The sequence below is a fragment of the Lichenostomus cassidix genome, chromosome 10 (genome assembly GCF_008360975.1).
Source record: "Lichenostomus cassidix isolate B80296 chromosome 10, HeHo_3.0, whole genome shotgun sequence".
In the NCBI taxonomy this organism is placed as follows: Eukaryota; Metazoa; Chordata; class Aves; order Passeriformes; family Meliphagidae; genus Lichenostomus; species Lichenostomus cassidix.
In genome coordinates, this window is record NC_139491.1 from 3,043,680 (window position 1) to 3,057,202 (window position 13,523).

At 41.5% G+C, this 13,523-nt stretch overlaps 1 protein-coding gene across 1 annotated transcript in view; it reads left to right on the forward strand.

The window, feature by feature from the left end:
• Positions 1-13,523, forward strand: part of CERS3 (ceramide synthase 3) — a 41,584-nt gene that overhangs the window by 4,498 nt on the left and 23,563 nt on the right. The window contains exons 3-6 of the mRNA XM_085070354.1: positions 124-182; positions 8,298-8,480; positions 9,977-10,094; positions 12,060-12,178. Coding sequence (XP_084926480.1) covers positions 124-182; positions 8,298-8,480; positions 9,977-10,094; positions 12,060-12,178 — 479 coding nt within the window. The remainder of the gene's footprint in view (positions 1-123; positions 183-8,297; positions 8,481-9,976; positions 10,095-12,059; positions 12,179-13,523) is intronic.

Here is a 13,523-nt window from a genome sequence, read left to right on the forward strand (position 1 = left end):
GAGTGAAAGACTAGATATTATGCTGCAAGAAAGGCATAGTAACACTTAGATTTTTTAAATTTTCACTTTCTCAGTGAGCTGTACAGATTAAGGTATTTTTGGCTTGATTTTATTTTTTTGCAGCATTCAAATTTAAGACACCTGAAGAATAAGCACTATGGAGGTGCAGAGATAATTGTAAGGTCAGTGGGCACTTTGATCAAGGGGGTGTGATTAGCTTCTTATTTACCACATAATATCTTTAATCTTGTAATAGTATCCTACATAGGTGGTGCCAGCCTAACAAATGTTGCTCCAAAAGGATGTAAAAACATGTGTTCCTTTCTTTTTTTTTGTAGCAGCCCCATGTTTGCTCCAGTCAAACAAACTTGTTTTTTTGCAATTTACTGTAACAGTGAAGAAATAGTGGTTTTAGGCATAAGAAAGGTCTTGCTGCCAACTACCTCTTCCATTCCTGGCCCAGTATTGGCCAAGTGATGTATGAATCAGCTTGCTCTAGGCAGACCTAATTGGCAGAGTGATCCTAAATCTTCTGCCTGGTTCACAGTGGTGGTTGGTTCAGATGTGGGAAAGTTTGGAGATCATTTAAAGCAACAGCCAAGCCATAATCTTTTCTGAAAAAGCCTTTCATGTTTAATTCTTCTCTGGTGCATCAGGTTATTGAATACTGCTCCCAGGTTTATGGAAGGACCAAAGACTTGCAATAGCTGCAAGATATAATACCTAAAATTAAAAGGAAAAAAAAAAGGCTATATGAAGAAACCTACACTTTTCTCTTGAGGGGAAATACATGAACAGGATCCAAGTGTTGCCTGGGCGACATCTTCTTTCACTGTGGGCTTACAGATTAGGATGGAAGTTTCAGTATGCTTGAAAGGAGTTGTGGAAAGAAAGGCCTGCAGGAGGGAACCTCTCCAGTGTTTTTTCCATAGACACCTTCTGTGGTTTAGGAAGTCTTGGAGCCCCAAACTACGGATGGCTGGGGGTCTTCTCAGTTACTGTTTTGTATTTCTTCCATTCTTGTGCTCTTCCATAGCCATCTGCTCTTGGCTTCCTTCTGACAGAGTTCTGGGTGAGATGGAGCTTTGGCTCAACTCTGACAAGTCTGTTCCCATTTCCTGGGTTGCTGTTTGCTGACTGCAAGCAGGAAGAAAAGGCTAATAAAAGGTTCTCTGCTCCTGGCTTGTCTGTGAGGTTCTCTTCTCCCTTTCCAACATGAATGTGTCCACCAGAATGCAAAGTAATGCCAACACTTTGGGAAGCTGTTATTTGTTATTTGAAACTGGGGAAAGCTGCTGAGGAATGACTTTCAGCTTGATTCCTTAGTCATGGAATTAGAAAATAAATTAAACAATCACATAGGTTAATTAAAACTACCATGTTTATATGGTATCTCTAACCAAACACACACTCAATGTGTGGCTTCCATCTGCTTTAGGAATTTCAGAAATTCCATTTTATATCTTCTGAGGAACACGTGTTGTAAAACATTCAGTTGATTGAGGCTGGAAGTATTGCTGAGAGTGGTCAACAGGAGTAGAAACCTTTCTCTAACTTAAAACCCTACACTTCATCTAAAACCTGGTTAGAGTGATGTGTTTGGTGTTCCCTTTTCTGCACCCTCAGCAGGCTCAGCATCCTCCCGTGCTTGTGTGGAGCAATAAAAGGTGAGACAAATTCTCATCGTGCAACAAAAGCCACGTGACTTCAAACATTTCTTCATCTGCTGTGTTGAAACGAGCAGGGAAGGCTCTGGCATTACGGCTGCCGAGTTTCACGGAGCGATGTGGATGACATCAGGATTGCCTTCAGTCAGAAATCTTGAAGTGCAGCTTTGCTGGGTGGGTCTGGGAGGAATTTGAAAGGGTTCTGGAGATAGGGCGTGTTTACCTCGGTCAGAGTAGTGAGGGTGATGCCTCTTCCCTGCTAATGTGCTTATGGTCTCTTTGACTGCAACATCATAAAGGTAAGAGTTGCTTTTTCTTTCGTTTTTTCCTGCCCTGGTGTGTTTTGTTGGGTTTTTCCCCCTCTCCTTACATCAGACTATGCTGTGAATTGTCAGCATGTGCTCATCTCTAACACTGTTTTATAAGGGAAGAGTATAGTAACTCTTATGATAATCTTCAGATAAACAATGGAATGGCATTAGTGACATTTTAGATGTTGCCACTAAGTATTCCAACCTGTGAGAACTGCTTTTTATTGAAAAAAAAAAAAAAAAGCAATGCAAGATACAGTAGTAGCTTTGCTTTGCTACTACTTGTACCATTATCCTATTAAGTGCTTGTAAGAGCACTTCTTTTTGAACTGGAAGGAAGGAAATTCTCTTAGCAGGAATAAATGTGAACTAATTATATAGACATGATTATATAAGAGAAAAAAAAAATCTTGAATTTAAGTTCCTTGAAAAAGCTAGTTCTATTTTTTTTTCCCTGTAAAATGCTAAGAAAAAGTCCTTTAAGGAATTTGGTTTACAGAGGTTTGTTTTTTCTTTTTTACAAGACTTATCTTTTGAAGCTCTGAAGAAGCTCGTGCTATAAATAACATTTAAACAAGCTGCCAGAAAGGGTTGTTTCATAGTAATGCTACAACATTCAGGTGGAGGAACCCCAATCATGTTGTTGCAATGTATCTCTATTTTTCCCTACCTTCCTAGCTCAGCCCTTCTGCTGGGGTGCTGCTGCTGCTGCTGAAGAGTCTGTGCTGCTCACATTTAGCTGGAAATTTCTCTTGCATTTGTTAGGGCATGAAAAGGATGTCAAAGTGGCTGAAGTAATGAAAGACCAGTTCCGTTCTGGCTCCTCCTCCGGTTGGCTTTGTGGGTGGGGAATGTCTGGGCAGGTAAAACTGCACAGCAGGGGCTAAGCAGGAGGAGAGGTGGGAACAGGGATGGATGCACAGCAGGCTTGGTCGAGCTGCTGGCTCAGGTGGTGTGGAGATCATCCCTAGGTGGCCAAGTGAGAGCCCCTGGTGCAAACCATGGGCTGCAAACAGAGTTTTCCAGAGTGCAAATGCACCAGCCCTGTCCCTTTCCTGCCTTCCAATTTAAAAACCTTGAGTCATCCACTGAGGGGGGAAAAGCCAAGAGCCTCTCCACCCTCAGGTCCTCTCTCTGGTTCTCACTGTATTGCTGCCTCCACATGTTCTGTGGTACTTCTGTGCTCCCACTGATGTGTTTGCTCTGACCTCTGTGCACTCTGTGCTGCTCAATTCTTCCCTGCCCTTCGCCTTAAATAAGTGACACAGCTCTGGCAAAATCTCCATTAGGTGGCTTAGCCATTAAAGTTAGACTTCACGTTTGTATCTCAAAAAAAGTTTGGATAAGCTGAAAAAAATGGTCCTTTTAGTGTCTTTCCCTAATAGTAAAAATTTGAAGAAAAGTCTCACAATTTAAAAATTTTTTCTTTACGTTCTGACAAGTTCTAAGTTCTCAAAGCAACAAGTGTTGTTCCTTTAGGTTTGCTCAAACTTTTTATGAGTTAAGCATCTATTAAGAACCTCTAGCTTGGATAGAGTTTTGGTTTTTTTCCCACAACTACTTTTTATCTCAAAACTATTGCAGTTATTTGAGTTATTTCATAGCTCTTTATTCCACTCTGTTCATGTTACGGATTTTTAAAGCTTAAAAGTGGACATGGTTTTCACTTTAATCGTGCGGTGAAAGAACTGTATTTCATTTTATTCAACAGCCTAAAACCATTTTAGCTGCTCAAAAATGATTTACCTTTAAGTAGAGAGAGCATGGTGACTTTCACGCAGAAAATGAATTATTTCAAAGAAGTCTGATTCAGATTTTTTGGTGGGTTTTTTCCTCCAAACGAACAGGGAAAAATAAAAACTCACTTGCCACCTTAATTCAGATTTATTCAAAGTGCTATTTTAGCCTGCTCAGTGTAGCACCCAAGTTACAAGGTAATGTGGAAGAACAGTAAAAGAAGGAAAATGCTGTAATTGCCCTGTTACGAGGCACTTAAAGTGTTTACAGTTGAGATTTGGACAAGCCAGGGAGTAAATGTGAAGTTAAAGGTCTCAGAGCAATCTTAATTCAGCTGTTTTAATTCAGTCTTTTGGTGTTTCATCATAGGAAACTGTGAGTCTAGCAGCTCCTTTATTCTGTGCTGCCACTGCTGGTGTGTGTGGGCTGGGAAAGGTGTCAGTCACCCCCTGCCTCAGGTGGTGCAGAATTCAGCTGCAATCATGTTTTCCCACTTGGACAAACATGAGCAAAGATGCAAAGAGGTGGCAGCAGCAATCCAACATCCTTCCTTCAGACCTTTCCTTCACAGTTCAGTGTGCACAATCCATCTTTGTCCACCTGTTTCATGGTGGTAGATCCAGTTGGGATTCTTCACACAATGTCCCCAAAAAATTGTCTGGTTGAAGTAGATCACAAATCTGCAGCTGAAACTTGTGTGTGAACTCTTGGAAATATGGCTGAGTCTTAAGCAAAACCAAAGCCTGTGATATGGTGGATCTGATCTTTATTTATTCTTTTAAACCACTTTTGTTTCATGCTGAGGATGAGCAGCCTGGAACAGCTTTGCTATCTGTTTTGATATCTGAGACTTGATTGTTCCCAACAGTCACTGCACCAGCTTTACCAGTTCTGCCAAATTATGAGTGGAATAGGAGAATTACTGCTTTTTGCTGATTTCAGTCTTTCCCTGTTACACCTCTGGAGCCACACTGAATAGACTAAGAAGATGCTTAGGAGAATTAAGGTTACTTTCACTTGCATGTTTGTGTTGTTGATCCATTGGGTTTTGTAATTTATTCAGTAAATAAGGAAAGGAAATCCCCCTAATACACCTTGCAAACCTGGATATTGCCTTCTCTTAGTCCTGGCTTTTGAAATGCAGTTTTTGCAAGCAAGAGCTTTTGTGCAGAGAATACAATCAAAGCTTTGGCTCAGTTTTTTTATTAATTCCTCAGACTGCAGCAGCCAGAAGTTCCACTTCAAAGCAGCTCCTGAATTTGTCTTGCAAAATGCAATAGCTTTTGTCAAACCCAATTTGCCCTTTTGTTTTTTTTTCTTTGCTTAATAGCATTAAAAATATGAGGGCTTTTTTATATTGAATATATCCAGGATCCAAGGATCAGAGCTTTGAAAGAAACTTCACATTGGTACTTCCCAGCTGTGTGGGCTTTCCTTTAATTATAAAGGATGCAGTTCCTGAAGTAATCATTCCTGATTTTCCTGTTTTGCACTAGCCTATTAAAACTAGATTAAGCTACAGAGGTGATTCTTCCATAGCACGGAGGTGATTTGATTTCTTTACTGAGAGTATTTAATCTCTGAGATGCAGAGGAACTTCAGTTTTCTATAATATCTTTATTATTTGACTGGCTTGCAGCCCCTTCCAGAATAATGATTCCAGTTTTTCTCAGTGAAAATGCTCCTGGCAGTGCTGGTGTAGGGATAGGGATCTGGGAAGAGGCAGAGGTTTTTCACCGTAGGCTGGGCAGAATGAGTCACTCCCTGTTGTATTTCTCACTCCTGCTTGCCTGGTGCTGCCACAGGCTGGAAGGAGAAGCTCTGAGCTCAGCACGCAGCAACAGGAGGTTTAGGCTGGGTAGGCTTTAACGTTTTGAGTTAGATCTGGTCACAAATCAGGGACCTTAAATCCCTAAATCAGGCCAAGCTGAGCCTTTGCATCCACTGCCCCGTTTTTGAAAGCAGCATTTGCAGGGGAGAAGAACAACTTATGACAGTTGGTGCAGGTAAAAAAACACCCAATTTTGAAATGCAGTATCTACAGCCTGATCCCAGCACTGGAACTGGTGGCCACTGGCTGCTCTTTGCTCCTGCTCAGGTCACTGTTGGTAAGGACTTCCTCACCTTTCAGGTGCTCCAGGAACCTTGAGATGAGAGCAGAAGGGAGGCAGGAAAACAGCCTGACTATTTCACTGCTGCTAATGTGAAGATGGAAATCTTCAAGATTTCCTGAGGAATGGTCTGATTTGCTGCAGTGGAAACATAGAAGGGTAATGAAACTTAAGAATAGGCTGCGGACAGATTTGGAATCTCATCATTGGTTTTCTCACAATCACTTGGACAGTGTTCATCAGGGATGGCCTAACCCCTTGTGCCAGACAAGTCCTGCTACAAATACAGTAATTACAGAAGGAAGTTTCAGAGAACCCACCTTTTGATGAATCTGTTTGGTGTTTGTGAGGAAAGATTTGTCCTGAAATATGTGAGCTCTGGAGCAGACCTCAAATCCCAGAACTCCCTTATATTTTAAGATTAAGCATGTACTTATGAGCTTAGTTTCATAGTGCTATATTAACTGGTTTAAGAGGTAATCATATGGTGAGGCATCCATGTGTGGAAGAAAACCATCAATTAGTGAGATCCCAGGAACCCAATAAGAAAATATGCACTACTGGGCTTTTCTAAGGTTTAAATGTTTTGGGTGCATGTTCAGTCCCAACCATTCACACCACAATGCAACAGTGAGTGCTCCTTCCACTGTGCCATAACAGGCTGGCCTGTTTTTATTAGAGTTTGTGATAGTTTGCAGTGCACAGTCTAGTTAAAATATATAGATATATTAGGAAGCAGAACTGTGTAACGAGGCTCTCCCCTGGTCTTCTATTGTCTGCAAGCCTTTCTGTCTGACCCAAAATGTCATGTTTCAAAGCCCTGCTTCATTAGGATGGCGCCTGCAAGCTGCTGTTTAGGGTCTGTTAGCAGTCCCGGTATAAATCCCTACTTCCAGGAGTTTATAATTCAGCAGTAAAACATTGCTCTAGGCTGAAACTTGGCATATAAAGTCTCAGTGCGGGAACAATTGTGATTTCTCCCTCCTTTATTTTTGCATTTGCTTATACACACACGATTCATTCAGGGGGTTTTTACTGTCCCCTTCCTGCATTTAAAAAGATTAAATGGCTGGGTTATTAATAGTTCAATTCTGACTACTGTGCTTGGCCAGTAAATCGATCTGCAGTGCTGTTAATCCAGCTCTGTTTGATGGGCACAGGTCATTGTTGCACAAACCTGCTCCAAGCTTAGTGGAAACAGCCCAGTGTGGACCAGCAATGCTTGGTTGGCTGCTAATTAACGTGGGCTCCAGTGTTAATTAAAGCTGTGTCTGGATCTGGAATGGCAGTGGGATGTTCTCCTGATCCTGCTGCAACCAGAGCTAAAATCATGTGCTCCCTGCTCAGATATGGCAGAACATGGAAAGGCCTGAAGTGCTGCCTGACCTCAGCATGATTTGATCTTATCTCGTGATCCTATGCAGAGATATCTCTGAGAGCTTCTGAGGAGATACAGATTTGGTTGAAATCATCCTCCCAGCTCAATTGTTTCCTCATCAAAACTGTGTTTCAATTAATCAGTTATTTCCTCATGCTTTTTCTCATTGATGGAAAATTTTAGCATGGAACAAGTTATTTGAATTTATTATTCCTGGGAATTATAGAAAAATTACATGTTTTAGCCTTATGGAAAATGTTATAGTAACTTCTGTTTTTCTTCAGTGTTAGGATATTTTTACAGGATATATGAATGTTTGTACTGTAAAGTCCTTACTAATGAATGAATGAGAATAGCAATTTCTAAATATATAATGTACAATGCAAAGGTTAAAAATCAAGCTTTTACAAGAATGAAATATTTTAGTCCAAGTGAAATTTTTCTTTTCCTTCCAGAACTGATTTTAGACATTTTTTTCCTGATCTAGGTTTTGATCACAGTATTTCCTACAATTCCCAGAAAAAGCTTGCTATGCCCTGTATTTTTTCCCACTTGTTCCTGTGCACAGGTGTTTGCAAATTCAGAGTATATTTCCATTAGCATATTAAACAGCAGTAATTCAACAGTGAAATGTTCTCATTACTATGGAATTGAGTCACTCCCTGGACTTTCTCACTTCTTTTCCACTCTTCCTCCCACTCATATTTAATTTAAAAAGGCAGCTTAGGGAAGATCAGTTCTCATTAGAATTAATATGATAAATAATACATCAGTATTGCAGCAGATTTGACCAGGTACCAAGTGTAGTGTGAGTGACTGAGATGAGACAGCAGCTACCTCCCTGTGCAGATTTCAAAGGCCCAGCATTGGTTTATATCAGATCCAAATTTGGCTGTATTATTTTATCTTCTGCTGGGTTATAATCCCACCTGCTTCCTCTAAACCAAGGGGGTTTTAATTTCCTGTATGACTTTTTCCCCCCTGAGAAAACTGACTTTACTGGCTTTACACAACAAGGCTCAATATGAGGTTTTTCTTCCATTTTCTCTTTAATACGTGAGGAATAAATTTCCTTCTCTCTTTATTTGCTTAGCATGGCGTACATACTAAAGACACTCAACAGCTGGTTCTGGTGGGAGAATATCTGGATGCCAATCAATTGCACGTGGGCAGACTTTGTAGACCGTGATGGACTTGTCTTTCCCAAACCACATCAGTTATATGCCACAATCCCATATGCTTTTGTGTTGCTGATCATCCGATTCTTCAGTGAAAGGTAAGAAACAGAAATGCAGTTTGATGCTAATGTTAATCCTCATTAATGCTGAGAATGAGCTATCTTTAGATCAATGTTATGTTTTATAAAAGAGGATTAGTTGATGGTTTACTAGGAAGATCTAGTACAGATAACATGGCAGGTGAAAAATTGGGAAATATTGTCACTGTTAGGTACATGTGGCTGTGGTCCAATCCACAAGGAAAATATTTCTATCTAGCTTTTCTAGAACAGCATTTGGATACTTCTAATTATCTCCTTTCACTAGAGATACAATTAATTCTAAACCATTTGGGTTTCCTTTTTCCTTTTCAGTGGAAAGATAGAGATATTTGTCCTCCCATCCAAACCTCTCATTTGGTGCTGCACCATTCATGGGAGGCTGATAGATCCCAGGTGTCTCTCTGTGGCCAAACTAAGCAGACTGGAGGGATCTCAAAATTTCATGTGAACATTTTATGCAGATCTAGTAAAGCTGATTCCTTTTTTCTTCTCACTTTGGCACCAAAAAATGGATTGCTTCTGCAGCTGGAATCTTAGAGGACAGGCAGAGATTGGCTCCATGGAAGAAAGTTACAATTATATTAAAATTTGCAATGTTTTGACTTACTTATTTGTACCTTTTCTGCTTTACTTTCTTTTCCTTTTCCTCTAAAAAATGTGATTAGTGGGTTTTTATAATTATTTCAGGACAGAATGAGGAAATTTGGAATGTCGTAAGTTGGACAGACTTAAAACAGGAGCAGATAAGATCATTCATTCTGGAAATCAGAAGTAATTTGGATCATATGTTCATAACCATTCCCAGCATCTCCCAAGCAAACGCTTGCCCAAGTGTGTCTCACTGCAGTGCTGTTGGAAAGAGCTGCTGTGGGGAATTAGCCCACACATCTGGCTGCAGGGAACCTGAGGGAAGCTGACCACTGCTCTGAGTAATGAGGAATGCATGGCTGATAGCAGCAGGAGGGAGGAGGCTCTCCAGAACACCCTGCCCAGGCAGAAGGGTGACACCTTTGGCTCGCTCTGCAGCCATTTGGGCTGGAAAAGGGAAAGAGAATCCATCAGGCTCAAGGAATGGCTGTGTGCCACAGGCTGGATCCAGCGTGGGTGGTGGTGGCCCAGTGATGAGCGTGCCAAGTGACTCTGCCACGGGGAGGAAGCAGCCCAGTAGCAATCCCTGAGCTCACAGGGAGAGCATCCGGTCTCGCTTAACTCCAACACTGATGGACACAAAAGTCAGGATGTTTCCTTTAGTTTTGTAGCATTTCATGGCCACAAACTGGAGTGCTTGGGTCTTCTTTGTTGTATAACTGCTGCTAAGCCGTGGTTCCCTCTTGGGATTAGCTAGAGGGAGATCCCTTTTTCTCAGTGCACTGGTACATTCGATGGCAAATTAAATTGCATCCGATTTGTTTTCTTTATATCCTGGCGTGAGAACAGCCAAGGTCTTGTAACTGTGTTGTATTTCTAAAGCTTTTCATGGTATGTCTTTTCAGATATGTTGCTATACCTCTAGCAAAAGCCTTGGGTATAAAGAATGTAAAACGTGTGAAGCCACAGCCTAATCCTGTGTTAGAGAGTTATTTCCGGGAGTGCTCAAGACATCCATCCCAAGTAAGGACTCTCATTCTTTAAAACTCATTTTGCTTTTAGAAAATCCCACTCTTACTGTTTCAATCAGCTTTCAGCAATGACATCATGGGATGAGTGCCAGCTGATTGACAGATGACTTAATTTATTTGGGTTTTTGTTGCTGTTCTGCTGACAAGGGTATATGGCATCCGAAACAGAAAATACGTTTAAGATGTTTAATTTTCTGGCATGCTGTTCTAGGTTAGATTGTTAATAATATTTCCAGTGAAGATAAGTGTTCCATCTTTAACTCATTCTGCCTGGAGAAAACATCAGCTGATGTCTGTTGTTGGAAAGCAATATCATATCTATTGCAGGCAATAATATCAGAATGCTGGCATGGAAGCCTTTTGATCCGTTATGTTGCTGCATACTTAATCCTGGCTTATGTGAGAAAGAAAAGCAATCCCTCTAGTACCTTGCTGTTTGTTTTTAAAATTGAACAAGGAAAAACGACTAGCCAATGCGTGTCATCTCCAGAAATGAGGCAACTTGATGTTGAAGGGAAGCAGGTATTTTGCTGTGAGTGCAGCCTCAGGGAGTTCACTTACCTGACTACAGTTCCCAAACAATCACAGTTTTCCTGCACTGGTTTTGAAAAGAAATATGTGCTTTCTAATAATGAGGTATTTTGATAATTCTTGATAGTGGAACTTGGCATTCTATCCCTAACTCTGCTATTCTTTTATTGTGTCTTTTGCCTGATAACATCAGGAATAGATATGTTGGTGTTCACACACGAGCTCTTCTCTCCCTGGGCAAGTATCCTGGGCTCAGTTTCATTCCTTCCTTCTGCATGAGTACAGTTTGACATTTGGTTTCTGAAAGGAAGCACAGCATTTTTAGGCTCATGAGAGCTTGGGAAGGATTTGGGCTGCCTCCTTTAACTGTCCAGCTTGGGGACCAGTGTGCCTGGGAAAGTTTGGCTGGCAGCTGAGGGCATCTGGGCTCTGTTGTGTAGAAACAAAGTTGTTATTCCTGCCTGGCAAGTGGAGAGCTTGGAGGCAGCAGGGTAGGCTGGACACAGCAGCTGTTTGCACTGCTGCCCTCCCTGGCAGCTGAGGTGCCTTTTCTCACATTCCAGAGGTTTCCCTGAGGGTAGGAGACCAACTGGACTGGCCTCACCTTGGTGGAGGCAGCGCTGCTGCCACCCACTGTTTGCATACTGCCCTGGGGAGGAAAGAGCTTCCCCAGGAATTAGCCAAACACTCTCCCTGCTCCTGCAGCAGCCCCCAGGGAGTCATCCCACACCTTCTGCACTTTGGGTTGGAGGAGAGGGAGGAAACCCCCAGGCTGCTGCACGTGGGGCACTGAGCATGCTGAAATGCAGGAGTGTCACTGCCTTGTGCTGGGCACATGCTGGCCTGGTCACCTGCAGAGCACAGAGGGTGCAGAGACCCCAGGGTGTGGCACCCCAATGGCCACGTGCAGTTCTAGGCTGTGATTTACCCCTAGTTCAGTTCTGGGGTTGGAGCAGGGCAGTCTGGACCTTGCTCATTGACTTGCATTGGATTTGAGAACAGAGCTCAGGTCACTTTAATTCTAGGCTACAACTCATGTGTGAGACCCATTTAAATATAAACAAATTAGTATTTAGGTTAGGTAAGACATTAGGTGCAATGTCCATGTGTGTTCATACATGGCACTTCCCCCTCCAGCCCAGCCTCTCATCTAACAGTAAGAGTTGCATCTCTGAAACTCTCAGGAGCCACCAGAAAGACAATAGAATAGTTTGTGGATCTGTTCACTTTGTGCCTGCTTTATTTATATAAATAAAACCCCAGGGTTTCTGGGAGCGTTACTCAAAAATAACCCCATGCATATTTAATATTGGCAATACTTTTAAATGAAGATTTTACAACAGTGGGAAGCTGCCCTGTGAACTACAAAATAAATGAAAGTGACTTTGGAGTGCATCTCCTGCTAACACTGTTCCATCTCTTGCAGTCAGAAATCCAAGGCCTTGCCAAAAAGTGCAACTGCACCGTCCGTTTGGTGGAGAAGTGGTTCAGGAGAAGGAGAAACCTTGAGATCCCAACAGTGCTCCGGAAATTCCAGGAAGCTTTGTAAGAAAAGACAGTGCTTTTGGTTATCATGTGCTTTACTCTTTTGGAAAAAAATGATTGAGGTCCTCCCTTTCCAGAAGGCTGGGTCTGCCTGATGAGGGCTTTGGTTTCTGAATGCACTAACAGGTTGAAAGGATTTAGCAGCATTTCTCCAAATGGTGGTTAAAAGATTAGGTTAATGGTTTCTCCTGGAAAAATAAACACCTTAAATACATCCTACAGTTTTTTTCTTTTTGGGATAATGGATTTGTAGGCTTCTGGTACAAAGTATAAGATGAAAAGTGCGGAGAATAGGAAGATATTTTCCTGTCTGCCAGTAATCACAGGGGAACAAAAGTGGTTTTTGTACCCATGCTGTCATTTTGGGAAGCTGTTGTGTATACCAAAGTCAGTTCAAGAGCAGTAATTGTGGCATCCAGACTAAAGGACAGCTGCCACAGCCTGATCATGGGATACTGTGTGAAACAGGAACTCAAACTGCTGAGAGTGGGCCAGTGAGCAGCTTTGAGTGATAGTAATGAATATGTAAAAAGTTTTAAAACCTCCTGCATATGATTTTTCACTTATGTGTGAGAACTTCCTCATACCTAAACACTTCAAGTGTGATCTAAAATCTCATACAAATTGCAAATCCCTAAATGGGCATGGCTTTACTTATACAGCTCATCCCTTTTGGGTACTGACATTAACTGTACCAGTGTGAAGCACTTTCGAATGCTCTGTGTATTTGGCTTTCCATTAGCATAGTTACATTGGCAAAAATTCACCTGATTATAATATTGAACCTCTGTTACTATAGATTATCTTAAGGCATGAGGGTTAAAAGTACAGCACAGAGCTCAAAGCTGAGTACTTTATCAAGATTAATTTCAGTGTGAATCAATATGATGATTTAGTGGTGTCCTCTGTTGGACATAAATCCAGATGATAGACAGAGGTGTAAATCCAGATGATAGACAGAGGTGTGTCTCTTTGAAGTCTGAGTTGAGTAAACTCTCCTGACATGGTTTATGTCTGCTGTTGTTTTGGGGATGAGTTGATTTTGTTTCACAAGTGACAATAAGATTTCCTGCTATTGCTAAAAGAACTGCCTGCCATGGATATATGTCTCTAGTAACACACAGTTAAAGACTGAAATTCAAACTTGCTGGGCAGCTTGAGTGAGAATGAAGCAAACAGGTTACTCTTGCGCAATTTTGTGAACCTTGCTCTGCTCTTTGTCAGTGAATTTAATTGAATCAAATTCTGTAGGCAAAAAAATGAGGAACAGAGTTATTCCATGCTAGTTGTCAATGTTATGAGTGTTATGAAATTTTTTGAAAGCCTGCAGTCTCCAGGATCTTTT